Source organism: Camelina sativa, chromosome 16 (genome assembly GCF_000633955.1).
Source record: "Camelina sativa cultivar DH55 chromosome 16, Cs, whole genome shotgun sequence".
Classification (NCBI taxonomy): Eukaryota; Viridiplantae; Streptophyta; class Magnoliopsida; order Brassicales; family Brassicaceae; genus Camelina; species Camelina sativa.
The window spans coordinates 23134937-23160916 of NC_025700.1; the positions used below are offsets into that span (position 1 = coordinate 23134937).

A 25980-nucleotide genomic window follows, 5' to 3' on the forward strand; every position below is an offset into this window, starting at 1 on the left:
CAAAAATGTTCATACTCTCTAGGTTGTCTTCAAATTCGAATCTGCCATAAACTTTTTTTGGATGTTGTTACTGCAGTTTGTGCTAGATGCTTACAGGAAAGGAGACAAACTGAAATTTGCCAACCATTCTCCTGAACCAAACTGTTACGCAAAGGTAAAAATGCGAAAAATGCAAAAGTTAACGACATGGTTTTTGCATGATGGTCTATTCAAAATCTGACAAGAGGACTATGAATCTGTTTAAGGTCATTATGGTTGCTGGAGATCACAGGGTGGGGATTTTCGCAAAGGAGAGGATAATGGCTGGAGAAGAACTGTTCTATGATTACCGGTATGAGCCAGATCGAGCTCCTGCTTGGGCCAAAAAACCTGAAGCTCCGGGTTCTAAGAAAGACGAACATGTTACTCCTTCTGTTGGTAGACCCAAGAAGCTTGCTTAGCAACAACAACAACAAAAAAAGGAAACCCCATTTTTTAGTCAATTCTTTTGTTACAGGTGGAAGAACACATTACTCCTCAATCATTCTACTCTCCACACGGGAAACACAATGAAAACAAATCCATACATTTTGCTGAGTCTAAAGAAATTTGTATTCGTTGGATCAAAATCTCATTTTCAATTTCATGATACGAGACTTCAATTTTTCTTTCTATTTTGTTTCTTACAACCAAATCTATTTTTATAGTAAAGTAAAATTGTTACTGTTTATATATGATCTGAGCAACTTAAAATGTACAATAAAGCATAAAACTAGGGGGTTACACAATACATAAGAATAAAAATAGATATACAAGAATGTTTGCAGTAACCAACCAGGATGTAAATGCATCTATTCTAATTTCTCTTTGAAGGGTCCATCTTCATGCATCAGTTTGATGACAAAATCAACCTGCGATGTACAAAGCCACATTATTTTAAAGCAACGACCATCTTTGTTTACTTTACCAAATCACCATAACTTCAAAACGTACCTGATTTGATTCCCGCACTAAGAACTCGTCTATGGCTTGCTTGAAACCTTCATCGAATATGTAATGGCAACTATACGTTTTTACAGGAAGGTAGCCCCGCTGGATCTTATGCTCACCCTGCGCTCCAGCTTCTACCGTTTTCAGGTTAAGCTCTATCGCAGCTTCAATTGCCTGTGAATCCCATTACCCCATTTGTGAAATTTTTTCATCTAGTATATGGTTCCAGAGATTTTGTTCACAGCAAGACCAACCTGGTAGTAGCACGCTTCAAAATGGAGACTAGGATAATAGGAATCTGGACGACATCCCCATAGTCGCCCAAATAGAGTATCTCCTCCAATAAGATTCAATGCTCCTGCAACAGGTTCCTCATTTTCTTCAGCGAGAACAAGCAATACCTTGTCTCCCAACTTTGATGCCATGTCGTGGAAGAACTCCCTTGTTAGATAAGGTGTGCCCCATCTACAAATATCCGGAAAACGTTAAGAATGTGAAAGTACAAGCAATATTAACAAAAATTGTCTCAATGATATGGACTAAACTTGTTATCAGTTGTGTTCCTGTAGAAGTCATAGAAGGAATCCCAATGCCTAGCCTGAAAAAACATTAGAAACAAAGTCATTGATTTAGGCTCGATACAATTAAATTTTCAAGACACATATATGTCCTATCAATTCTAACATCTGGTGGAAGATTGAGATCCCAAAGTTGATTATATAGCCACTAAAACGAAAAGATACGCCGAGTAATAAGCATTTATATAATAAATTGTGTCATCTCGTGGCAGTCCACTTACATACCTTTATTTCATCTCCTCGCAGCCGTCTCATTTTCAAATTCTGGGTAACAATCTACTAAAGAAAAGGAGCATTAGAAGTCAGCAGCGTGCTTGAAAAACGCCACAAGGAAAGGATAAAGAAGTAAGACTAGAGTTCTGAAGTTGTTGGGAAAGAACCAAATAATAACCATTCCATTTACCTAACTAGTATTCACAAGGGCACGAGGACTTAAGAGAAAATGAATATATATCTCAACCACTCGCACCATAAGGATGATATGAAAACAGGTAAAAATAAACAAACCTTTTTACGTTCCTGCCGGATATTTTTCCTTTTGCTTTGCTTCATGTCCATCAAGAACTCATCAAAACTGAAGCATTACACATTAAGAGTTAACATCATTCATATGCTATATAACTTTTAAGTGGAAAAAGTTGCAAGTCAACAGATCATGACCAGACAGAACCGATTCACTAATATTAGTAACAGAATCAAAATTTAGTTGTTCAATCGTTAGAAATTATAAGAAAATGTACCTAAATTGTTAGACAACAATGTTCTAATTCGAAGAGAGCATCTACAAGTGAATCCTACGACTTAGAAGTAGTGTTATTTGGTAACAATTATAATAATAAGCGAACTATAAAAGCAACAACTGTAACCAGTCCGGACGGTACAGTCATTGTTAATACATAGAATAAAATTGGCATTGAGACTTCACTTACTTTTTATAGTCACGATTTTGCCAGTGATACTGCATTCCAATCCTCTGTGAGAAGCCTTTCTCTTTCAATTTATTCCACTCAGCTCCAGACGGAAATGTAATGTGCAAAGATGAAATTTGTAACTGCCGCACAGAATAAAACTAGTCTGTCAGCAGATAACATATGTTGAAAGCAGAACTCAACGCAAGAGAACCAATACAGCTCTAAGAAGGTAAAACATGAAAATGTTCCTATAGTATTAAACATAGTTAATACATAGAATAAAATCAGTTCGGTATACCATGAAATTACAAGTTTAATCATGTTACTAAACTCAACATGTTTCATACAATACAACGCATTTCGTAATGATACCATACCTTAGCTGCCAATTCTGTCATGGCAGAAACAATAGCATCAAAAACTTGGTCTTTGCAAGGATTATCACGGATTAGAATCCTAGGGCCAGTAACTGGGGTGAAAGGAACACAACACTGAAGTTTAGGATAATATCTTCCGCCAAAACTTCGGTATGCATCAGCCCAAGAGTGATCAAAAACAAATTCTCCATAGGAATGACTGTGACACATAAATACATTACACGAGAATAGCCATTGAAAAATCAATCATGTGCTTGAGCTTGACATAAGAACTAATGCATCCAAGACATCGAAAAAACCTTTTGAGATAAAGTGGGACAACGCCTAAAATACTCCCAGATTCATCTTTAGCAACAATATGTAATGGCATCCAACCTGTTTCCTATAACAATCATCACATAAAAGAGATGCCCATAAGAAACACACAAACATCTAGTCTTCCTTCGATCCAAAAGAAATTGTTTTACTAACCCGGACGGCACAACGTGTCTCTTCCAAACTAGAAAGAAACCCATGACTTAGAAATGGATTATATCTTTCAGGTTGAGAAGAATCCAAAGCACATGCATTCCATTCAGCTGGTGGTATCTCTAATATTGAAGTAACAACCGAAAGTGAAATAACGTTTTGCCTAGGCTGAGCTTCCTAAACTCGAGAAATCGAAATCACTGTTAGGAGAAGTGATTGAAAAATATCCTCTTTGACATCAAGAAAGAAAGAATTCAATACCTCAATGCCTGATTCAGTTAGAGTGTAATCCCTAAGTGATATATCGAATTCTCGTACTTCCGCAGGTTTATTGGATTTCCAAAACATAGCAGTAACCATTGATGATCGTCTTGAGCTTCGAACATTTTGTTTCTTCCACAAATTTCCCTACAGAGAGATGAATTAATCTAACTAGCATAGCCATCACGTAAAAATCCCTAAGTAGAACGATTGATTTGGAATCAAAATCAGAGGAAAGACTCACACAGCGACGATGGAATCGACGAAGAAGAGGAGGGGAAGGTTTGCAGTAGGAGAGTACAACAGCCATGGAAAAGATGAGAGTGTGGTTACGTGTCTGGTGCGTTTGACGAGAATCGTAAAATGAGTCCCGGCGGAGGCGGAGGCGGCGGCTCCGGCGATCAAGAAGAATCACAGTGTGCTCTCTCGCTCAGTGATGAATCATTGAACGCTTTCGAATTTGGGATTTGATTAGTGACGTGTCACTTTTTGGGGTCTTCAGTTGTTTTTGTGTTGTCGATAAGGTGGGCTCAAATACTTTGATTTGACAATTAGGCCCATTAAAGCGAGTATATATGGACCTTTAAAGCCCAAACTCTTTCTCGCAGAGAGAGTTATGAAAATTGTAATGTTTTAGAACTAGGTTTTCCGAGATATAAAAGTTTCTTGTGTAGCAAGATATTGGTTTTAATAACAAGCTGATACATGTGTATAAGGCAAAGAAAGGAGAAACAAACACATCACTTGTTTGATTCGATTCACGAAAACAAGTTACAATGATACTTGAAACAAAAAGCTAATAGTTTTGGTAGAAAATACAGATGAAGGAAACATAATAGAGTGGAACAAAAGATCAAGCCTGAGCGCCAAATCGTCTTTCCCTCCGCTGGTACGAAGCCAAGGCCTCTAGAAGATTATTTTTTATTGAAATCAGGCCAAAGGACTGGCGAGTAGAAGAGCTCTGTGTAAGCAAGTTGACACAAGAAAAAGTTACTAATTCTCTGTTCAATTCTCCACTTGTTCTAATCAATAAATCAGGATTTGGGAAGTCACTACAATTTGTCAAAAGTTCTCTCTCGATTAATGTCTCGTCTACATCTTCCTCTCGAATCAACCCTTTTTCTGATTTCTTCACAAATACTCTTGCAAGCATGCATGATGTGTCAAATTTCCCGCTGTAATCTATTGCCAAGATGAGATGTTTATTCTTGTAGCCTTTCGTTGCTTCTTCTGTCTCATTGATTACTTGGATGAGAGATTCAGTGATCTTTGTTTTATTTCCGATAACAGAAACGCGAATTTCGTTTCTGAAACAACAAGATCTTGGTTGTAAATGAGCAGATGTCATTAAAATTAACAAAAGAATCTCAATCGAATTTGTATTTATACCTTTGGAAGTATTCGATGTTGGACTTGAAGTATTGTTGGACCAAAGACATTAATTACTCAACCTCATCCTTATAACAATAAGGATAAAATTTGTTAATAGTAGATAATTGTATGAGAATGTACGCTACTTGTGTCTAAAGTGTCACACCTTGTCTGTTTACCATTTCTCTGTGGAGAAAACAAAAGCTGAGACTGTATGAATCCCAAATTCAAAACAGAGCTCGGCGAAGAGATAATATTGGTCACAATATTCACATTTTTTTTTGTAGCGCCATGAGAGAGAAAAAGAGAAGCAGATCAAAAACCATGCATAGTCATCATATACCTTGCTAAAATTTCAAACCACTTCCGATTTAACAAATGATGAAACAGAAGTGATGCAACTTTATTATATAGAGAATTGAAATAGGCAAGACTTTTTTTAATGTGTTCAGTAGTAAGCAAGCAAGAAGGAGAAATACTGAGAACACGAAACTTCAACAAACTGATAATCATGCAAGATTAAGAGACACTCTTTGTCAGACCAGTCAGGATGAGAAGAATCGATCTTAGGCTGTCCGAAGGAATGCTCTTTTATATAAACCTGAACATCCGATGATTTTGCCAGACCATCCAAGTAAGAGCAGAACTCTCCTTCTGAATCTAAGGTAATCAAAAACAATCGAAACCATAACTAAAAAGCATGTCTAATGATAAGAGGTAAAACATCACAAGTTTTAAAACTGTTTACATACCAAGTAAATGATCGTTAACGTCTGACGGATCATAACTCAACGGGAACAGACCCGTATTGTCCTGAATGCATGCACGCACAACAAGATCAATTAAAGTTATGAGCAAGAACAACGAAGCTGATAAACAAACGGTATATATTACAGAGATAAATGTATGTATACAGGATTGAGTAGAGCTTTGCAAGGTTCTTCTTCAATGAAGATGGCGTTTGATGCAGAGAAACCTTTGAAGCACTGAAACACTTTAGAGAGATCCTTAAAGAACAAAGGCTTGTAAATGTTCTCTAGTGTTTTAAATCCACTGTCCGTACACTTTTCTTGATCCTCTAACTAAAGAGAATTCGAAAGTGCATATATATACACAAAAACACACATATAACATATAGGTATTTTTATTTAATTAAAAGTCTCCTTACCCACACGAACAGAAGCTTATCTTCTAGATCTTTAAGAATAATGTTTAGAATTGTATCAACATTTTTCCTCTCAGTCAAAATTATGAAGAGTCAGATCAACGTAAAGAATTGACATTATGTAAAGTTAATCTTTGACTAACTCGCAAGCAGAGGACCAAATCCCGACTTGAAATCGCTCAAGACAAAACTTCATAAACTCTTCAACAAATGGCCTCTTATACACTAAACAACAAAGAAACAATCCCAATCAAGCTAATTATATTTAAACCAAAAAAAAAAAGGAAATTAATATCGAAAATAAATGTTACCAAGATTTGGTCCACATGAAGCATCAGGAGAACGGTTCTTGGGAGCTTTAATTTGTGCAAAACTTTTTCATGCACACGGTGTAGAAGTAGACCATTCAGACTTAAGACCAAGAGTTTCTTTTCCTCCTTGTTCGGCGGTGCTAAACTAAGTTTATCAAGAATCCAACTAAGTTCTGTCTCTTCTGGATCTTGGTCACATAAGTAGTCATCATCATATTCATCGCTGCCGTCGTAGGATGCAATGATGGTGGTACTCTTCTTATTATTCTTTTCTTCCGCCATTGCTGTAATTCAGATAGTCGAGACTCATATGGCGGTGCATATATAGTAGAGGACTTAATTAGTTAATTTAAGGTGGTGGGTGGGCGATTTAGCTTCACGAGATCAAAAGCCATTTATTTGGCGTTATTCTTCATGCGGCTCTTTGGATACTGTCAAATCTTTTTGTACTTATCACTAATTTTCGTAATAGTGACATTTAGGGTTCTCTTTCTTCGAAAACCATTATGTAGGTTTTTGACTTTAAACTACATCTGAGAATTTCACCTGTCACACATGGGTAAAAATTAAATAATGTCGGTACATCTTTCCATCTCTTTAAAGTTTTTTTCTTTCTTTGTTGACCAAAAATTACGGAGTATATGAATTTCATTTAATTGATGACATCCAATACTAGAAATGTTAAAGACTAGAAAACCTACATAGCGAATCAAGGTGATTGATCAAGTTCTTTTTCAGGTTTAACAATTGTGTTATTGTTATGATGATACCAAAAGAAAGCTCACTGATCAAGAATTAAGAAGCTTATTGGAAAAATTTTTGCTATTTTTTTTTTTTCAAACATTTTGTCAAATAGTTAGACGAGATTTGTTTCCTAATTTTCCATATAAAAACATGAAAATCATATAGTTTAATATAATTTAAATAATTTATAATTATATAAAAATTCAAATGACTAGAATCATGGAAACCTATATATATAGTTTAATCTCTGAACAAAATCTAGTGGCTATAAAAGGGGTGAGATTAGAGATTAAACTATATATGGGTTTCCATGATTTTAAGTTTTTAACCCATTCGTACCAAAATTAATCAAATTCGAACTTCAATTAGATTCGGTTCATAAGTGCTAAACTTTCTTCATGTTTATATTGGGAGTTTCTAATAATGTAAAATGAATGTAAAAACATTTGAAGAATATATGATAAAAATATTTGAGGAAATGTAAAATGATTGATTCGACAAAACTTGAGTACTTAAAAAAATTAATAATTTGAGTTCTCCAAACTGCCAATATATCCTATTAGGGATACTTTAAATCGATGGTCGTTCTAGAAATTGTTAGGAGAAAAATGAAATTGTTATATCGCACCATCGCAGTAAGAAATTTATCGACTTTGATCGAGGATGACAGACAAAGGGCAGAAGTATTCAGACAATGAGTAAAGTGAATTATATGGTACCTCCATTACATGTCATCTTAATCAAGAAAATGAGTAAAGTACATATCATACAAACTGACAGACGAAGGGCAAGTATTGAGACATTTGATACAGACAAATTCTTGGAACCACTCTCATTCATCCCGTCTTTATTAACCAATCAAAACACAACAAACTGTCATGTCTTGTCATACTTATAAAATAAACCAAAATTAAAATTAAAAATAAACAAGTTAAGGAAACCAATTTTGTTTATAAGTGATAGTCTAAAGTCTCGACTTAGTGGGTGGTATGAGAAAACGCTTTCCTTGGGAGGTAAGGAAGTTTTGCTTAAGTCAGTGGCTATGGCGCTTCCAGTCTATGCTATGTCATGTTTTCGCTTAACGAAGCACCAGTGCGGAAACTCACAAGTGCGATGTGTCAGTTTTAGTGGAATGCAAGTGTAGACAAACATAAGATGCATTGGGTGTCTTGGGATAAAGTTTGTCAATCGAAGGAACGTGGAGGTTTAGGCTTTCGAGACATTGGTCGCTTTAACCAGGCTTTGCTAGCCAAAAAAGGATGGAGACTCCTAGACTCTCCTAACTCTTTGGTGGCTCGTGTTTATAAGGCTAAATATTTTGAGAATGTCCCCTTTTTTGAGGCTAGAATCGGGTACAGACCGTCGTATGCTTGGCGGAGTATAATGTTTGGACGTGAGTTACTAGAAAAAGGTGTCATGAAGTCCATTGAAAATGGTCAGGATACTAGGGTGTGGCTCGACAAATGGGTGTTTGATGATAGGCTGAGAAGACCGTTCAACAAGGAACTAACGATTGACTTAAATCTCAATGACTCGGCTCTCATTCAGGACGATGGGGGGTGGAATCCACAAACCCTCCATGATCTGTTCCCTCCTTGTGAGATACCTAGGATTAGGTCATTTCCTCCAGCACAACACCTACATGACCGATATGTTTGGGCTTTCACTCAAAATGGCCAATATACAGTCAAAAGTGGGAACTGGTTGTTATCTCAGGAGAGTGACATTTTGAATCCTTTATCTACAGATATGATTCGCGTTAACAAGGTTAAAATTCGGGTTTGGGAGACTGCAACTGAGCCTAAAATCTGGCTGTTCCTTTGGAGAGCTTTGTCACAAGCTTTGGCGGTAGCAGAGTGTATGCGCAGTCATGGATTATCTGTTAGCCCTCTCTGTCTGGTATGTCACGTTGAGGATGAGACAATCACTCATGTGTTATTTAGTTGTTCTCTGGCACGTGGAATCTGGTCTGCAATTGGTCTTCCCACTCCGGCACAAGGCTTCTCAAACTCGGTTATGGACAATGTTTCTCTGATCTTAGACTTTACGAAACAAGCAGAAATTGCTGAGGGTACTAGGCAAGCAATTCCTTGAATCTTATGGGGGATTTGGAAGGCTCGTAATGATGTTGTCTTCACACAACATGATCAAGACTCTCATGTCATTGTGGCTTTGGCGATTAAGGAGGCGGAGGAGTGTTTGAAACAACAGACGCTAATATCCCAGGCTACCAATAGAGACGCTAATCGACATGTACAACATGTTCACCACTGGATCCGACCCCCTCCTGGCAAACTTAAATGCATCATTCATGCAGCGTGGGGCAAGGAATCTTGGTATTGTGGTGGCGCTTGGATACTCAGAGATCATACTGGAGAGGTTCTGTTTCATGCGAGGGATGCATTCATGCCGCGAAGTAACAGGATCTCCGCTGAGCTTAGCTGCCATCTGTGGTGTCTACAAAGCCTTATTACACTTCACTATACGTCTTGTGAAGTTTGGACTGACTATCAGGTGGTGGTGATGGCCTTAGAATGTCCGGATAAATGGCCAAAATATCGTTCGGATATAGACAAAATCATTAGTGCAATACGGGTGACAGGAGAGCTTACTATCAAGCTTTCTTCACCGAAAGCCAATTCTTTGGTTAGGGCGATTGCATCTAGTGTCACACGAGAGGGTCGTCTTCAATCATACCTTGCCTTCGGGGGACCTGCTTGGCTACAACATCAGATAGATCAAGAACGGTGAGGCATAGGCACAATTTCTACTATTGTTTGCTCTGTTTTCTTCTTTGCTCAATGGTTGGCATTGATGTTTTTGTACTTGAACTACCTCTCTTTCGTTATAATCAAATCAAAGATAAAAAAAAAAGGAAACCAATTCTGTAGATTTTTTATTAAGGAAACTATGTTGGTTTAGGTTTATAAAACAATGATTAAAGTTTAGATTTTACAATTAAACGAAATCATATGTCGGTTTGGGTTTACAAAAAAGTGGTTAGGGTTTAGTTTTACAATTAAACACAGTTATGTGTCAGTTTGGGTTTACAAAAGAATGGTTAGAGTTTAGGGTTTAGATTTTACAATTAAATGAAATTATATGTCAGTTTGGGTTTATAAAAAAGTGGTTAGAGTTTAGGGTTTAGATTTTACAATTAAACAAAATTATATGTCGGTTTGGGTTTACAAAAGAGTGGTTAGGGTTTAGATTTTACAATTAAACAAAATTATATGTCGGTTTGGGTTTATAAAATAGTGGTTAGGGTTTAGATTTTACAATTAGAAAATTGTATTTTAATTTAGGTTTATAAAACGAGTGATTTCAGTTTAGATGTTATAATTTAAAACTATAATATAATGTTTAGAATTAATAATTATAAATTTATTGATATACAAAATTCATTTCCTTAATCAATAATTTGTTTCCTTAACTAAGAGGGGGTGAATAAGAAAACCCAAGAATTGTCCTTTGATGCACACTAGTTTTTTCCTTTAAAAAAACTAAACAAATTAAATGATCATATTACTTTCGTAAAGAATGTGTGTCATGCCAGGAATCATATTTTGAAAAGTCATTAATTGTTGAATTTTGGTGTGATTTTTTTTTTTTTTTTACAAACATAGAAGAAACTCTGAGTTTAATTTGAAAGATATCATTTGTTAATCGTACTTTTCCTCTCTCTCGCAAAAGGAAGTTCGCCCTAGCCGCCTCAAGTTTTTCTCTCGATCTGACCTCTCCGGCCACCGGCGCTTCTCGCCGGAGTAGTGAGAGGGTCGTCCTTTGTCTGCTTTCTTCAAGTCTAGCTGATTATGAGTCTTTCCCAGTCTTTCTCCGGCGGATAGTTTCGAAGGCTTCGGAACGACGTCAAGGTTGTATCTTCTCCGGCTTCGGCGAGATCTTCCCTGAGCGTCGTCTCCTTTTGGATCGTGATGGTGAACCGCAATTTGCCCTGTCTCATTGATGGCTGTATTGATGGTGATAGACGGATCGTTGGTCTCTACTGCGGCCAAGATGTTTCTGCCTCCTCTCCGGTAACATCTAGCCTTTGTATTCTTCTGTTCTGATAAGTGCTGCCTTAGGTCTCTTTGTTTAGAAAGTGTTTATGTTACGTTGGCTACATTCCCATCAAGTCAAGCTCGTTTGGTATATCCCCAATTTGCTTGGTGGTGGCTTTAGTGTTACCTCTGTTGAGTCAGTTCTTGGTCTTTTCTCTTTGGTTGTGGTTTTGTTTGGGGGTTTGAATCCAGAATTTTGCTCTACCTCTTCTTAGAGTCCTCTTGCTGGTTTGAGATTAGTTTATGCTCTAGGTTCGTTCTTGGTGTGAGCCATTTGGATGGTATTTTGTTGTTGAGTCACCTATTAGCCTTCCTTAGAGTTTCCTCTTAGAAGCTTTAGAGTTAGGTTTAAGTCGAAGCAGTGGAATCGTTCTCTACTTCTTCTCTTGCGAGGCATCATCAGTTTTAAGTCTGTAGGTGGCTGAAGCTGGTTCGACGAGTGTTCGCGTGTAAGAATAGCTGATCTTGTGTGGCTTGTCTCCAATCGTTTTCAAGGTTTTGGTCTTGTCCCTAATGTTTTTAGCTCTCTCTAATCGGCTGGTGAGGTGTGCTGGAAGTTGTATTTGTGTCTCTGGTCGTGTTGGGTTCCTGCTTTCCTCTCTGTCGATTTGCTTTCTGGTTGTCCACGGTGTGAGGCTTCCGGTCTCCTAGTGCTTTCGACATTTACAGGGTTTATAGGGAAGCTTGGTGGGAATCTCTCATGCCTTTGTTCAAATATAGAGCTTATTTCTTTCTTCTTCTCCTTCCATTATCTTTCGTTTGTAATTTGGTTTCCTTTACTTTGGGATTGTGATTCCCTCTTGTAGGTTATTGTCTCTAGGGACATTCACGTAGTCCACCGACATATGTTTCCTTTATTTAGGTCTTGTATTCTAAACTGTTATAATCTATCTTGGTGTGGTGTGAAACCAAATTTATCAATAAAATTCCAGATGTCCAAAAAAAATCTCTGAGTTTTTTTTTTGTCTTCTTCTCTATTTTAGACTTTCACAAAACCCATAATTTTTTTTATTTCGGTCGTAACAAATCCCATAATTCAATAGTCCAACAACCACGTGAAATTAACCTAGTTTTTTGAGTCTAATAGACTAATACAATAGTATGAAAATAATTAAAATAAAACCAATAAAGGCTTTAAAAGAAGAAGACTAGGTCAAAGTCTCGTTTTGCCCTTTGTGTGGTTGTCGTCTCATTTCAACACTTTCGTTTCTTCTTTTCCTTTGACCACTCCAAATACAAATTAAAAAAACAAACAAAAACCAGTGTTTCCTCGTCCGTTCACTCTCTCGTAATCACACATATACACACACTCATACACATACACAATACGAAAACCAATTGTATTGCTCCACACACAAATTTTGGAGACGACGACAATGGAGAATGGCTCAGAATTGACGACTCAGATCATTGATGGACCAACCAATCCTATGGTCACACCTTTACTCAATGATCTTTACCAATTCACCATGGCTTATGCTTATTGGAAAGCTGGCAAACACAACGAACGATCCGTGTAAACACCACCACACAATTCTCATTTCCTCTGTTTTTTGTTTAAATGGTTTTGTGTTATTTTGAAATTGATTCTGTTTTTTTTTTGTCTTATGCTTATTATAGCTTCGATCTGTATTTTCGTAAGAACCCATTTGGTGGTGAGTATACTGTGTTTGCTGGGTTAGATGAGTGTATTAAGTTCCTTGCCAATTTCAAATTGAGTGATGAAGAGATCGATTACGTTCGTGAGTCTTTGCCTGGATCTGAGGTAATCAAGAAAGATTGTTGTGTACTTTTTAAATCGATTAAAGTTTGTATTTTTCAATCTGGGTTTGATGTTTTTGATTCAAATCAGGAAGCTTTTTGTGATTATCTTAGAGGACTTGATTGTTCTGATGTTGAAGTCTATGCAATTCCAGAAGGGTCTGTTGTTTTTCCTAAAGTACCTCTCATGAGAGTTGAAGGACCTGTTGGTGTGAGTAATAATAACACACTCTCTCTAACTTTCTCTTTTTATGTGAAGATGGTTTAAGCAATAGTTGTTCTTGAGTGGTTGATTCAGTTTATTTTGTTATGAATCCATATAGGTTGTTCAATTGTTGGAAACTCCTTTCCTCAATCTTGTCAATTTTGCATCTTTGGTAGCTACAAACGCAGCTAGGCACCGGTTTGTTGCTGGAAAATCTAAGAATCTACTCGAGTTTGGTGCTCGAAGGGCTCAGGTTTTTTATTAATTGTTCTCTTTGTTTTTGTGTCTAAACTAGATTTAGATCTTCCTATGTGTCTCTGATGATCTTAGTTTGGTATCTTAGGGACCAGATGGCGCAATAAGTGCATCCAAATATTGCTACCTTGGAGGTTTTGACGCAACAAGGCAAGTCTTGCTTTTTGTTGTTTTTTCTTGAAGTAGTTGAAAGGGAATGTAGAAATGATATGTTTTTGTATTGTTGGGTAAATTGCCAATGGCAGTAATGTAGCAGCTGGAAAGCTTTTTGGGATTCCTCTCCGTGGAACACACTCCCATGCTTTTGTTAGCTCATTTATGGTCAGTTCCTAAGCCAAAAAACTTAATTTTTATATGGACGTTATACTATTTAAGCAGTATATTGCTAAGCTCATTACAGTACATACTTGAGTTAGCTAATAGAGGCGATAACACAAAGTTTCTGGGAATAAGATGTTCTCGTCAATTGCTTTATGTTATCAGCAATGGCTTTGATTATAAGTTAGAATCCTCCTTCCTATCAATATCACAAAAGCAATTTCGGTTTAACTACCTTAACTTTGCTTTGCAGAGCACTGATGAGATTGTTGACAAAGTACTTCACAGTGCTGATGGGAAAACCACATGTGAGGATTTTGTCAGTCATGTTCAGACATGGTTAAAAAAGATTCAGGTTTGCTATTGCAATCTAGATTTTGCTCTTCCTCTGCCTGTTTTCTAGTCTCAGGACCACTTTTCTTATGTTTTGTTTCCTTGCGGATGACAGTATTCACCATCTCTAAGTGGCATTTTCTCTGAGACAAATCAAAGCGAGCTAGTAGCTTTCATCTCATATGCGCTGGCATTCCCCAAAACGTTTCTTGCCCTCGTAGATACATACGATGTGAGCATTAAACACCAGAGTAAATAGCTCATTTGAGCCTTAAGATTTCTAATAAACTGTTGTATTAGTGTTTTGCTGACTGTTTTTACAGGTGATGAAGAGTGGAATCCCAAACTTCTGTGCAGTTGCTTTAGCACTCAATGACTTTGGGTGTGTAAGAATCTCTTATCAATACCTGATCGTTTGGCGTGCTTCTTAAGGATTTAGTGAATTTGTACTTCTTCGGATCATATGGAATCTGAGATGCAAGTGATGTTTGTTGTGCTGTGCAGATATAAAGCATTAGGTATTAGACTGGATTCAGGTGACTTAGCATATCTATCGACAGAGGCCAGGAAATTCTTCTGCACGGTAGAGAGAGAACTAAAAGTGCCCGATTTTGGGAAGATGGTTGTCACTGCTAGTAATGATCTAAATGAAGAGACGATCGACGCTTTAAATAAACAGGTGATTCCCTAACCTTACTCTCGACGGGCTCCATAAGAGTGATTTTTTAAGCATATGTATTTTTAAATCTTGGTAGGGACACGAGGTGGATGCTTTTGGTATTGGCACCTACTTAGTTACTTGCTATTCGCAAGCGGCCTTAGGTTGTGTTTTCAAACTTGTGGAGATAAACAATCAGCCTCGGATCAAACTTTCTGAAGATGTTACAAAGGTTAAAACTCCCTCTCTCTCTGTCTCTCTCACTGGTTTCTGATCATTTATTGTTACATTTGCACTTGATTTGATAGTCATTCTGATTTGTTCAGGTATCGATACCATGTAAAAAGCGAAGTTACAGATTATACGGGAAAGAAGGTTACCCTCTGGTGGATATAATGACTGGAGAGAACGAACCACCTCCAAAGGTAAAAGATATATTACTCTTTCAAAGATATTAGTCTTTTTACCTTATTATATTTTACATGATACTTNCAAAGCGAGCTAGTAGCTTTCATCTCATATGCGCTGGCATTCCCCAAAACGTTTCTTGCCCTCGTAGATACATACGATGTGAGCATTAAACACCAGAGTAAATAGCTCATTTGAGCCTTAAGATTTCTAATAAACTGTTGTATTAGTGTTTTGCTGACTGTTTTTACAGGTGATGAAGAGTGGAATCCCAAACTTCTGTGCAGTTGCTTTAGCACTCAATGACTTTGGGTGTGTAAGAATCTCTTATCAATACCTGATCGTTTGGCGTGCTTCTTAAGGATTTAGTGAATTTGTACTTCTTCGGATCATATGGAATCTGAGATGCAAGTGATGTTTGTTGTGCTGTGCAGATATAAAGCATTAGGTATTAGACTGGATTCAGGTGACTTAGCATATCTATCGACAGAGGCCAGGAAATTCTTCTGCACGGTAGAGAGAGAACTAAAAGTGCCCGATTTTGGGAAGATGGTTGTCACTGCTAGTAATGATCTAAATGAAGAGACGATCGACGCTTTAAATAAACAGGTGATTCCCTAACCTTACTCTCGACGGGCTCCATAAGAGTGATTTTTTAAGCATATGTATTTTTAAATCTTGGTAGGGACACGAGGTGGATGCTTTTGGTATTGGCACCTACTTAGTTACTTGCTATTCGCAAGCGGCCTTAGGTTGTGTTTTCAAACTTGTGGAGATAAACAATCAGCCTCGGATCAAACTTTCTGAAGATGTTACAAAGGTTAAAACTCCCTCTCTCTCTGTCTCTCTCACTGGTTTCTGATCATTTATTGTTACATTTGCACTTGATTTGATAGTCATTCTGATTTGTTCAGGTATCGATACCATGTAAAAAGCGAAGTTACAGATTATACGGGAAAGAAGGTTACCCTCTGGTGGATATAATGACTGGAGAGAACGAACCACCTCCAAAGGTAAAAGATATATTACTCTTTCAAAGATATTAGTCTTTTTACCTTATTATATTTTACATGATACTTTACCTTTCTTGATTTTTAAAGGTTGGTGAGCGTTTACTGTGTCGTCATCCATTCAATGAATCCAAAAGAGCATATGTAGTGCCACAACGTGTCGAAGAGCTCCTCAAATGCTATTGGCGTGGAAGTGCAGGTAAAGTTTTTTTCAGTACTGTAAATTTATATTGACATTGCGTATTAGCTAATAACTGCTTCTCTCGGCCAATGAAGATGGAGCAAGAGAAGAGTTACCGTCATTGGAAGAGATAAGAGACCGTTGCATCAAACAGCTGGCAAACATGCGACCTGATCATATGAGGAGACTAAATCCAACCCCTTATAAGGTTTGATGTTCTCCTACAAACTGTTTGAAAAACCATTTTTTTCGGTTTTCTCTTTTCTGAGAAATCTGTGTTAACAAACTTGTTATCGGGTTACAGGTTAGTGTCAGTGCGAAGTTGTACGATTTCATCCACTTCCTATGGCTCAACGAAGCGCCAGTTGGTGAATTGCAGTGACAGAACAAACAAAAAGAAGACTCTGGTATTGGTTGGAGTAATGTATATAGATTTATATACCACAGCATCAACAGCATCACAAACTTGCATTAAGAGCTTTGCATTTAGTTTCTCTTCTTACCACATTTTAAAGGTTTCTCATATTTTATTGCCGTAGTAAGAGTTTCATCTTCATACTGAAGAAACAAACTCTCTGCGTTCATTGGAACTCTGTTTTCAACTGATTCGATTTGATTTATTTTACCACTGTAAACATAATGGAAACAGTGAAAAGTTTACTCAAGTGAATGATTTGGATCAGATCTATGTTGTACTTTTCTGTTACACAAATAGAGTATAGTGTTTGATTAAACTTGTTCAGATTGGTTCCGTGGATCAGGTTTAGTTTTCGCAACAAGGCATTGTTGTTCAGAGTTCATGTGAGCGCTTACTATTGTCACTGCACTGGTAAGCTGTTAATCTAGTTTTTTCTTTAGTAGAGATTCGATGGCCATAGCAGTAAAAAACTGTTTGTTTATGTCTTCGAAGTCAAGAGTTATAGGTGTGCAGACTATTTTAACATGCTCTGATCTCAAATCATCTCGGCGAAGATTGAATCAACGGGTAGAAACCAATGATCCAGAAGTATCTCAGCTTTCCATTTGTCCTCTTTGGGGCTTAAACGAAACACACAATAGTGTCTTCATTCATACGAAAATTTGACAGGAGTTATGGGGTAATCCTATTCCTTATCTTTTTACTAATTAAACCGATTTGTCCATCCCTTAAGCTTAGTATGAACGATAGTTTCGTTCTGTGCTTCCCATACACATACGTAAGACGTAAACATTGAATACGGATGGTCAGCAAATAGCCGTGGCTTAGAGGGCAGGGCATTGGATTTGGCTATACATAACCTATGACCGACCATACATTATTATATTACCTATGCTTGTGCACATAACCTATTACCTATGCCATAGTTTTTTTTTTCCAAAACAATAGTTCCTTGATGAAAAATAATGGATTTTTAGTAAACCTACTGATACAAAAAAAAAAGAAGTAAATGGCTCTAATTAAATCCATCGTTTGTTCTCCGAAATGGTAGGGTCTATATAACTTGATTGGTTAGCCGATTTGCCCAAATGGTCCATGAGAGAGTTTTGTTTTGTTATCAAGTCTTTGGACATTTGGTCTAGTAACAAAAATGGTCCAGGATCATTTGTTGCGGCATATGGGAATAATGGGATTTAACAAAAATGGTATTTCCTCAGTCTCATAAATATTTATGTTTTGAGATATTTTTTTGTCCCACAAAAATTGATGTTTTGTAAATTTTAAGAAGTAATCATTGAAAATATTTAAAATTTTGAATTGTTATTGGTTTAAAATTAAATAATATTTCTTTAGTCAAAGAAAAAAATATATTTAAACTCAGTAATCATTGTTTAATTAAAATGTGTAAAAACTTCTAAACATCAATGTTTATGAAACAGAAAGACTATTATCTCACATTTGTCTTAACCATCGGTTAGTAGTATAGTATATATGACCTTTTACAGATCTAAAGATTTATTATTAGTATTAGTTTAGTATAAAGTTTCAATTCAAACATATAGTTTCGCGTGATAGAATGTTTTATGAATTGGTGAAGTGCCTAATTGGTCGGTGCTGAATAGAAAAAAAAAAAAATGTTTCTATAACTTCAGTTGGTGTGGTTGGTACGGTTTAGTTCAACAAAAAAGTGCAGTGAATTTGTCGATTAGTTGATTTGTGAAATCAAGGCGAACTTTTCTAATAATATAAATAAAATTGTTGGTAAAAAAAGACATATACAGTACATGACAATTACGAAAGAAAAATGCGGTATATAGAATACAGTTCTAATAATAACAAAATTTATATAAATTTATACGTTTTTGTTAAAATTGGATCTGCTCATGCACAATACATATATTATGTGTGTGTGTTTTAAAGATATTATTATTAAAATTGAGAAAACAAAAAATAAATAAATTTGAGTGTGGTGTGTGGGACTGTGGGGATAGAAATAAAATGATTATTTTTGTCCACAAAAACAAAAATGTACTCCTACCCATAAGAATATGCTAAAAGATAGAGAAGTACATAGGATTCGAAGGAAGAAGAGGTAAAAAAAAAAGGGAAACGTTGAGCTAAAAGACACGACTTTTCTGGGCTCTAAAAATCTGTTAGAAAACTCAACAAAAAGCTTTTTCTTACTTTCTGTGCAATTTCGTACTTCTAAAAACATTCCTTCTACAAATCTTCTTTTCCCAACTTCAACAAAATAAAGCTAAAAGAAAAAGAAATTAACTTATTCTTATAAAAATTAAAATCTAAAAAAATTAACTACTAAAACATAATTCTTCCTTCTTCTTCACTCTAACTTAACCCATTCGTAACGTCCTTCTAATGGCTTCTCCTTCTCAAAATCGAAATTATACCTAATTGAAAAAAAATGAAACTCACTCTTACTTTAGCTGTAGATTTTAAAATGGAAAGGATTATAAAACCAAAACTCAATACTTACTTCTTCTCGAATTTTTTACTGAGATGTTGTTTCTCAGCCTCCGCGAAAAAATCTTCGATTTCTGATACCGTTGGCATCTCCGCCGTCTTCTCTTCCTCCTTCGCTACTCTCCCGCTACAACAACTATCTGACGACTCTTTAACCATAGGTTCAAATTCCAATGAATAATTCTCCATTGATTTGCTTGTCGCTTTGTCGTCTTCTCTCAAATTCTCAAACAGCTTCCTCTTCGTACTCCTTTTTAAAACAACAAAAATTTATTGAGGAGAGAAGTTAATAACCGGGAAAGTAACCAAAATCTTCAAAATTCAAATAATTTTCATTTTTTTTTGGTTTTCCACTCACCGTCGATACGTCGACGTTTCAGTGTCACCATCTTTATCCTCCTCCTTCAAAAATACAAAACATTTCAAAATTTTCAAAAAAAAAAAAAAAAAAGGAACAAAACATTAAATGTCTACAGTTGCAAGAATCTAGAATCATAAAACATTTAATAACCTCCAGATCTATGTTCTTATTATTATTATATTCATTGCTCCCACAACAAGACGACAAAACTCCATTATTAATATCACCGACGGAGCTATTAGCTTTCTCCGATCTGATATAAACGATTCTCCGGCTACGAAGCTGCATATACGTCGACGAAACTCCAGCTTCCACTAATCCTTTACCTTTCCTACATTTCCTCACCATCTTCGATTTTTTAGGTTACGTGTGCGTGAAGTTTAACTTTTCTACGAAACAGAGAGAGAGAGAGAGATATGGTTAAAGTTGAGAGGATGAGGAAGAAGAAGAAGAAGGAAGATGATGATGATGATTGATTGATTGTTGTTTTTAACGGCTAGGATTGAGTATAGAGAGGAGCTTTTGGTTTTTTGGGGTTTGATAGAGAAATGGCGTGTTTTAATAGTAAAGTGGTCCTGTTTACAGTGACGGGGAATCATCTTTAACGGGGAAACTGGAGGCGCCGTTATTTCGATCGCGTGTCGAACGATAAGGTTGAGTGACACGTGTCGGTTTTAAACGGTGACTTAACGGAACGGGAGGCGTAATAATTGTGGTGTAACCAACTATTTTAAAAACCCTCTCATCTCTTGGTAACTCACAGGTTTGCCATTACTCCGGACCCCAGTTGGTATAATTAGGGTAGACGATGTAGAGAATTGTTTAATTTAATTCATAATTTATGATGATGATGATGATGATAGACGTGTTAGATAATTGTTCAACTTCAACTATGAAACGAAAGACTAATAAAACATAAATATGACCTCCTAAATTAAAATTTACCTACTAACTAGACTGAGATGAATATTGCCATATCTACCATACATCAACAACCTCCACCATCATAAAATTCATGGTAATTTTGCATCCACCGTACCACTCAGTTGATCTGTTGCCATGAATCAATCAGCCTCCTCCCTAAATTTTATTGGTATAGGATACTATTTCGCGCTTCTCATCTGTATTTGTTAATATCTTTATATAGTAAACCATTTCGCGCTGTCATTTGTATTTGTTAATGTCTTTAGGTATATGATAATCTCCTCCATATACCTAGGTGATTACAACCTTCTAAGTTCATCACAAATTTATGAATCTAAGTCAAAGTGCTTGACGTATGATTCGTTTTTATAATGAACCTCTATATCAAATTAAAACACTTGTTAATTTTTTCTTTTGTTATTTTAGTTTTCTTAAGCCATAGATTTTTCATTTTATTCTTTATATGTGCAAACAAGTTGGAAACAAATATATTATTTGCGCTTGCGCGTATACACATATTAAAGCATATATAGCATTATAGTTGATTAAGCTAATGCCGACATCCAGGAACAAGAAAACAAAACAAACATGGCACACGTAATATATTATACATGTTGAAAGTTGATTATAGAGAAAAGTGTTGGTTATGCTATGAACATGAACAGTGAACATCTTTCTCTCCTATGCCACTTTCGTCAATCTCTTCTCTCGCTTGCCATAGAGCCTAATTAAAACTACCCATTTGCCCTTCTCCCAGCTTACGCAACGCTGAACAATTAAAAGGGAAAAAATTAAAAAAAAGTTGATATCTTACTTGACGAGGTGACATAAAGTAGACACAGGTCTCAATTGGTCATTGGGTAATACAACCGTTCTTTCATTGTATCTGAGACGTCCAAATACTCCTGCTCTCTCTCGTCTCACAAACCACCGTCTGGACTCTACATCTTCCGCCAACCGCCGTCACTGTTGGAACCGCCGTCGCTTTTAGAACCGCCACAACAGTCTATCTTCTGATAGCCATCATCGTTGAGGTTGAAGAAACCATTCGATTGACAGTGTGGGCATGATGAATTTCTTTATCCACAAACTTCTACGGTCTAATCCTTCAGGTTTGCATCCACCCGCCGCGACAGCAGAAGCCCTGTAGACTAGTCCCCCCTGCAGGTTTATGTCCGTCTGCATTTTGTCCTCCAATCGTTTTATAGGGATCATATCCAATTGCTCCAGTACTAACAACATCCCAACTACTTCCCCTTGCAGGTTTGATGTAGGTTCGAACTCTAGAAATGTTGTCCTCCCAGTGGACCAGATCCAAATGCAAAGGTATATATGTCCACCATATTCTCTTGTGTTTTCCTTTGTTTACTAAATCACATATGGTTGGCTCATCTGAATCAACAACCAACAATTCTTCATGTTGCAGGTCTCATAACGAAGCAGGTTCTTCTGGGATGGTTGATCATTTGGTGGACCAGATTCAATTTTCAGGGTACATGTCTATCTTGTCTGGTGGACAATGGTTACATGACTGTTGCATTTGTGGAGTATCCTTGTTGGTTGTTGATTCAAAAGGACCTCTGATGGACCACATCCAAAATGCGAGGTTCTTGTCCACCCGTCACTGAGTTTTTTTTATGCCTATTGTCGATTGTCTTGTTTGTGATTGCTAACAAAACCAACTTCCAAACCATGTATTTGAGATTGCTGAAGAACTTGTTAATTGTTCCGCACAGGTCTGACGAAGAAGGAGTGATTGGTGATGTTGTGCCTCCTAACGCTGACCAACAATTCAAACATTTAAGGTTTATGTCCATCTGCATTTTGTCCTCCAATCGTTTTTTAGGGATCATATCTAATTGCTCCGGTACTAACCACATCCCAACTACTCCCCCTTGCAGGTTTGATGTAGGTTCTAACTCTAGAAATGTTGTTCTCCCAGTGGACCATATCCAAATACAAAGGTATATATGTCCACCATATTCTCCTGTGTTTTCCTTTGTTTACTGGATCACATATGGTTGGCTCATCTGAATCAACAACCAACAATTCTTCATGTTGCAGGTCTCATAACGAAGTAGGTCCTTCTCGGATGGTTGATCATTTGGTGGACCAGTTTCCAGGGTACATGTCTATCTTGTCTGGTGGACAATGGTTACAAGACTGTTGCATTTGTGGAGTATCCTTGTCTATTTCGTGGTGTAGTCGTTGTGGTCATCTCTTTAAACTACCGGTCCGAAAAAGCTCCTTCTCTGATAAATTTGTCAACCAGCTTATGGACCATAGCCTCATTCCCATTAATTCATGTCCAGTCGCTATTAATGTTAGCTTTTGTTTGAATTCTCCCCTAAGCTTTTCCCTTCTCTTTCTTCTATTAAGCCAATGGTAAACTCGACTTTAATCACCTCCTCCAAAATCCAGAAAATGGCATTTCTAACAAACAAAACAAAAAATGGCATTTGTGACAAGTTTTTGAATAAAAATGGCATTCTTAGCCAAATTCCCTTGATTATATATGATGGGAACATGATCATATTAGTTTAGAATACATAGTGTGAATACCTCAGGTTCTGACATGTACTATAATGATTATAACAATGTAATGGAGGTACCATGTAGTAGTTAAGTGCAACTTCCTAATACTATTTGGTACATAACGTAGATAATGTATAATTTGTTCGTACGGATCTTTCTAGTTCCTAAGAAATTCAAATACAAGGTCAAACCTTTGCTTTAAAATACTAGCTACTACTATGTATATCTACTCGAATTAAACGTATGCTTATAGAATTTGGTGAGTGATGCTAGGACCACATTTTACATTAATTGTCCAATGGAAGGTTAACATTTTTCACTAATATAATATTGAATTTGGTTTAGATTTAGATTTGCTCATATATTCCAGTAAAATATAATTATTAGGATTATATATTTAGATTTGCTCAAATATGTTTTTCCATTTGGTTTCACATAAAAAAATAGTACTTAATTAGGGGTTTTCAAGTCCTAGCTAAAACTTAACAACATAACATTAATAATAACTATGGATAGATTTTTCACTCCTTAGGTTGTTTGTTTGTTTTCTTGGTTGAATCTTTCAATCAATTTACAAACATCCATTTGCATGACGTAAGGAACTGGTGATTGTGTTTAGTGCCATTGGTTTCAGGGCAAATATTTAATTTCCCATTAAAGGTAAAAATGTAAATTAAGTTTTAAGCTAATAAAATATTTTAATTAATTTAGTTTCCAAACAGTTAATTCACTTTTCTCTAGTAATAAACGAAAATTATTATTTAATTTTTTAAACATTATGAACTAATCAAACTTTTAAAAAACTAAGATTTAATATTAAACCATATGTTTTTTTTTAGTTATTATAGATTTAGAATTTTTTTATTAAGATTTTAAAGATAATTTTAATTTTAAAAATCAATACAATCATAATTTTTATTATTATATTATAATTTTTTTAGAGAAAACGTCATTAGTCTATTATATGTGTATTCATATAGGTTAATTAAATGGATAGATCTGGGGATCGAAGATGAATCTTCTAAGATCGAATCTCGTTTTGTCTCTTGATGTCAGCTAAGATACTTTGTTGACTTCACCGTTAGTTAAAAATCCATACTTCATTCGTTAGTTCGTAAAGACATGATAAAATTTAATTATTAGTTAAAAAAAAGTTCAGCATTATGATTTATCTAAGAAAATATCATTAGATCCTGACAGTGCATGCATAGTCGAGAGGTCGTGCGGTATATTATACTCTTTTATGATTGATTGATATTTATGATTTACAAGTGTTGGCTTAAATCCGAATAGCTGTAGTCTTGAAGGGTCTTGAGTGAGTCATAATTTTGCAAAAAAAAAAAAAAATGGCTAATTTCTGTTGTAAGCGATGAAGAAATCTATAATTTAAAGTGTATTAAGATTTGGTTGTGGTTACTGCAAGCCTAACAACGGTTTAAATGAAAAGTGTTAAAATCATATGGTGAAATGGTTTAAATAAGTTTTGATTTCCCTAAATGTTTGAAAATTCGATTATAAAAACTATCATATGTCCCACATGCATACTTGCAATTGTGTTACAACATAATTCAGTGGTAACCATTGTTTGCAATTGCATAATCAACTTAATCTACATATTTACAATTTGATATTCAAAATACTCTAATAATATAGATGTTTTGGTCTTTAAGAAATTTATGAAATTGGGCATTTTTGAAAAGTGGTATATATGGGAAAATGAGCATTTTTGAAATTCTCAAATTTAAAATTAGATTCTTTTTGAGTTGATTAAAAAAAAAAAATAGACTGTATGTGTTCAGGTATGTAATTGGTTTGTTTATATCTAAATGGATAAAACGTAGCTAAATAAAAGAGAAAGTAAGTACTACAAATGCCAAACTGCAGTAGAAAACCAAAGAAAAAAATACACTAAAAAACTCGTGCTAATATGCAGAATCAGTTAAAAACAAACTTCGTTAGAGGTTTCAAAAATGACAAAATAAGAAACCGACTGTTCAATGAATATGAAACTCACATTTCAAAAGACGTCTGAATCCCACATACAAAGAGAGAGTCCTGGACATTACAAAATCACATGTTGCTCGTCGTAACTGTACATGTCAAATGTAAAAGCTACAGATAGATAAGTCTCCGAGTAAAATAAAATAGAATTGACACTTAGAAGGAGATAATCGTTGTGTTATGCTTACTAGCTTAGGTCAAGTTATCAACATCACGAACGATCGTACGTTTTGCGTCAGCATTACCATGTGTTGTGGGTTTGGGCTTAATAAGTCATATTTTAGTAAAGGTTTTCTAACAACTAAACTCGGCCTCCATCACTCCCCTGGGCCTAGCCAACCCTTTTACTCTAACAGAAGCAACTTTTCTTTTGTTTGAAAAAGGGTTAAAATTTTGGTTTTTGCAACAGGATTCGAACCCTCATGAACGTTAAAGATTGTAGTAGAGCGTGTAAACCATTAAGCCAAACTTTTCAATATATATATATTTTGTCTCAACGCATGGACAATAGACTGCATTCCGATAAATATATCTTGCTTTGAGACTGATTTTTCGGTCATGATCAAGATGACTATCGCATTTGCAGAATGGCAAGCTTTCTCCTCCCATTCAGATTCCTTTGTAAAATTGTTGTTATATTTTTCCAACTTTTCTTTATATTAATATATATATATATATATATATATATATTTGACAATCAATTTTTATTTCACTACAACAAATATGTACATTGATAGCAGACGGATATAGCTCATTTTCCGTCACTGCTATGAAAGATGAGATTTTTTTTCGCTTACTTTTTAATAGCATCTTATTAACGCTATGATAGGAAAATTATGTAGCGGGAAACAAAAGTGACTTTTGTCCGCCAATACTTAGTGAAATTATTCACTTAATCGCCAAATAAAAAAAAAACCC

At 35.8% G+C, this 25980-nt stretch overlaps 5 protein-coding genes and 2 pseudogenes across 7 annotated transcripts in view; 3 read left to right on the plus strand and 4 right to left on the minus strand.

The window, feature by feature from the left end:
• Positions 1–460, plus strand: part of LOC104751976 (histone-lysine N-methyltransferase CLF-like) — a 5763-nt gene extending 5303 nt beyond the window's left edge. For both annotated transcript variants that reach the window (XM_010474033.2, XM_019238540.1), the window contains 2 exons: positions 77–154; positions 246–460. In XM_010474033.2, coding sequence (XP_010472335.1) covers positions 77–154; positions 246–440 — 273 coding nt within the window. In that variant the 3' untranslated portion in view covers positions 441–460. The remainder of the gene's footprint in view (positions 1–76; positions 155–245) is intronic.
• LOC104751977 lies at positions 689–4050 on the minus strand. The gene is made up of 12 exons (XM_010474034.2): positions 3809–4050; positions 3565–3711; positions 3307–3480; positions 3135–3217; positions 2836–3034; positions 2477–2598; positions 2055–2121; positions 1773–1823; positions 1515–1567; positions 1224–1434; positions 973–1143; positions 689–890 (listed from the first exon to the last, which is right to left on the minus strand). The coding sequence occupies exons 1-12, from the start codon at positions 3872–3874 to the stop codon at positions 831–833; spliced, it is 1404 nt and encodes a 467-aa protein (XP_010472336.1). The 5' UTR covers positions 3875–4050; the 3' UTR covers positions 689–830.
• Positions 4418–5188, minus strand: LOC104753947 (annotated as a pseudogene).
• Positions 5384–6693, minus strand: LOC104753948 (annotated as a pseudogene).
• LOC104751978 (nicotinate phosphoribosyltransferase 2) lies at positions 12419–17039 on the plus strand. 2 transcript variants are annotated; one of them, XM_010474035.2, is made up of 16 exons: positions 12419–12729; positions 12834–12978; positions 13066–13185; positions 13298–13432; positions 13523–13584; positions 13680–13755; positions 14006–14107; positions 14201–14239; positions 15236–15313; positions 15405–15463; positions 15586–15760; positions 15837–15971; positions 16066–16164; positions 16252–16360; positions 16438–16550; positions 16647–17039. In XM_010474035.2, the coding sequence occupies exons 1-16, from the start codon at positions 12590–12592 to the stop codon at positions 16722–16724; spliced, it is 1665 nt and encodes a 554-aa protein (XP_010472337.1). In that variant the 5' UTR covers positions 12419–12589; the 3' UTR covers positions 16725–17039. The 2 variants fall into 2 exon arrangements, with proteins under 2 accessions (XP_010472337.1, XP_010472338.1); XM_010474036.2 differs by lacking the exons at positions 15236–15313; positions 15405–15463; positions 15586–15760; positions 15837–15971; positions 16066–16164 and adding exons at positions 14409–14467; positions 14590–14764; positions 14841–14975; positions 15070–15168 and having other exon boundaries at positions 14201–14317.
• On the minus strand, positions 18749–20257 carry LOC104751979 (cyclin-dependent kinase inhibitor 1-like). The gene is made up of 4 exons (XM_010474037.2): positions 19753–20257; positions 19600–19643; positions 19255–19491; positions 18749–19168 (listed from the first exon to the last, which is right to left on the minus strand). Exons 1-4 carry the CDS (start codon positions 19948–19950, stop codon positions 19102–19104), a joined length of 546 nt encoding a protein of 181 aa, XP_010472339.1. The 5' UTR covers positions 19951–20257; the 3' UTR covers positions 18749–19101.
• On the plus strand, positions 21417–22916 carry LOC104753949. Its single transcript, XM_010476123.2, has 6 exons — positions 21417–21693; positions 21790–21852; positions 21953–22132; positions 22263–22331; positions 22428–22490; positions 22591–22916. The coding sequence occupies exons 2-6, from the start codon at positions 21845–21847 to the stop codon at positions 22913–22915; spliced, it is 645 nt and encodes a 214-aa protein (XP_010474425.1). The 5' UTR covers positions 21417–21693; positions 21790–21844; the 3' UTR covers position 22916.

Bases quoted from the DNA above. Each gene is read 5' to 3' on its own strand.
- LOC104751977 (XM_010474034.2), bottom strand. From the start codon at position 3,874: ATGGCTGTTGTACTCTCCTACTGCAAACCTTCCCCTCCTCTTCTTCGT. The intron at 3,481-3,564 runs GTATTGAATTCT...TCTCGAGTTTAG, and splicing joins TAACTGAATCAGGCATTGAG to GAAGCTCAGCCTAGGCAAAA. The intron at 2,122-2,476 runs GTAAGTGAAGTC...GTAATGCTTCAG, and splicing joins CAAAATCGTGACTATAAAAA to TTTTGATGAGTTCTTGATGG.
- LOC104751978 (XM_010474036.2), top strand. From the start codon at position 12,590: ATGGAGAATGGCTCAGAATTGACGACTCAGATCATTGATGGACCAACC. The intron at 14,108-14,200 runs GTTTGCTATTGC...TGCGGATGACAG, and splicing joins CATGGTTAAAAAAGATTCAG to TATTCACCATCTCTAAGTGG. The intron at 15,169-16,251 runs GTAAAAGATATA...TGATTTTTAAAG, and splicing joins AGAACGAACCACCTCCAAAG to GTTGGTGAGCGTTTACTGTG.
- LOC104751979 (XM_010474037.2), bottom strand. From the start codon at position 19,950: ATGGTGAGGAAATGTAGGAAAGGTAAAGGATTAGTGGAAGCTGGAGTT. The intron at 19,644-19,752 runs GTTATTAAATGT...GTATTTTTGAAG, and splicing joins ATAAGAACATAGATCTGGAG to GAGGAGGATAAAGATGGTGA. The intron at 19,169-19,254 runs GTAAGTATTGAG...TTTTTCAATTAG, and splicing joins AGTAAAAAATTCGAGAAGAA to GTATAATTTCGATTTTGAGA.
- LOC104753949 (XM_010476123.2), top strand. The intron at 22,133-22,262 runs GTTCTTGTCCAC...TGTTCCGCACAG, and splicing joins GACCACATCCAAAATGCGAG to GTCTGACGAAGAAGGAGTGA. The intron at 22,491-22,590 runs GTATATATGTCC...TTCATGTTGCAG, and splicing joins GACCATATCCAAATACAAAG to GTCTCATAACGAAGTAGGTC.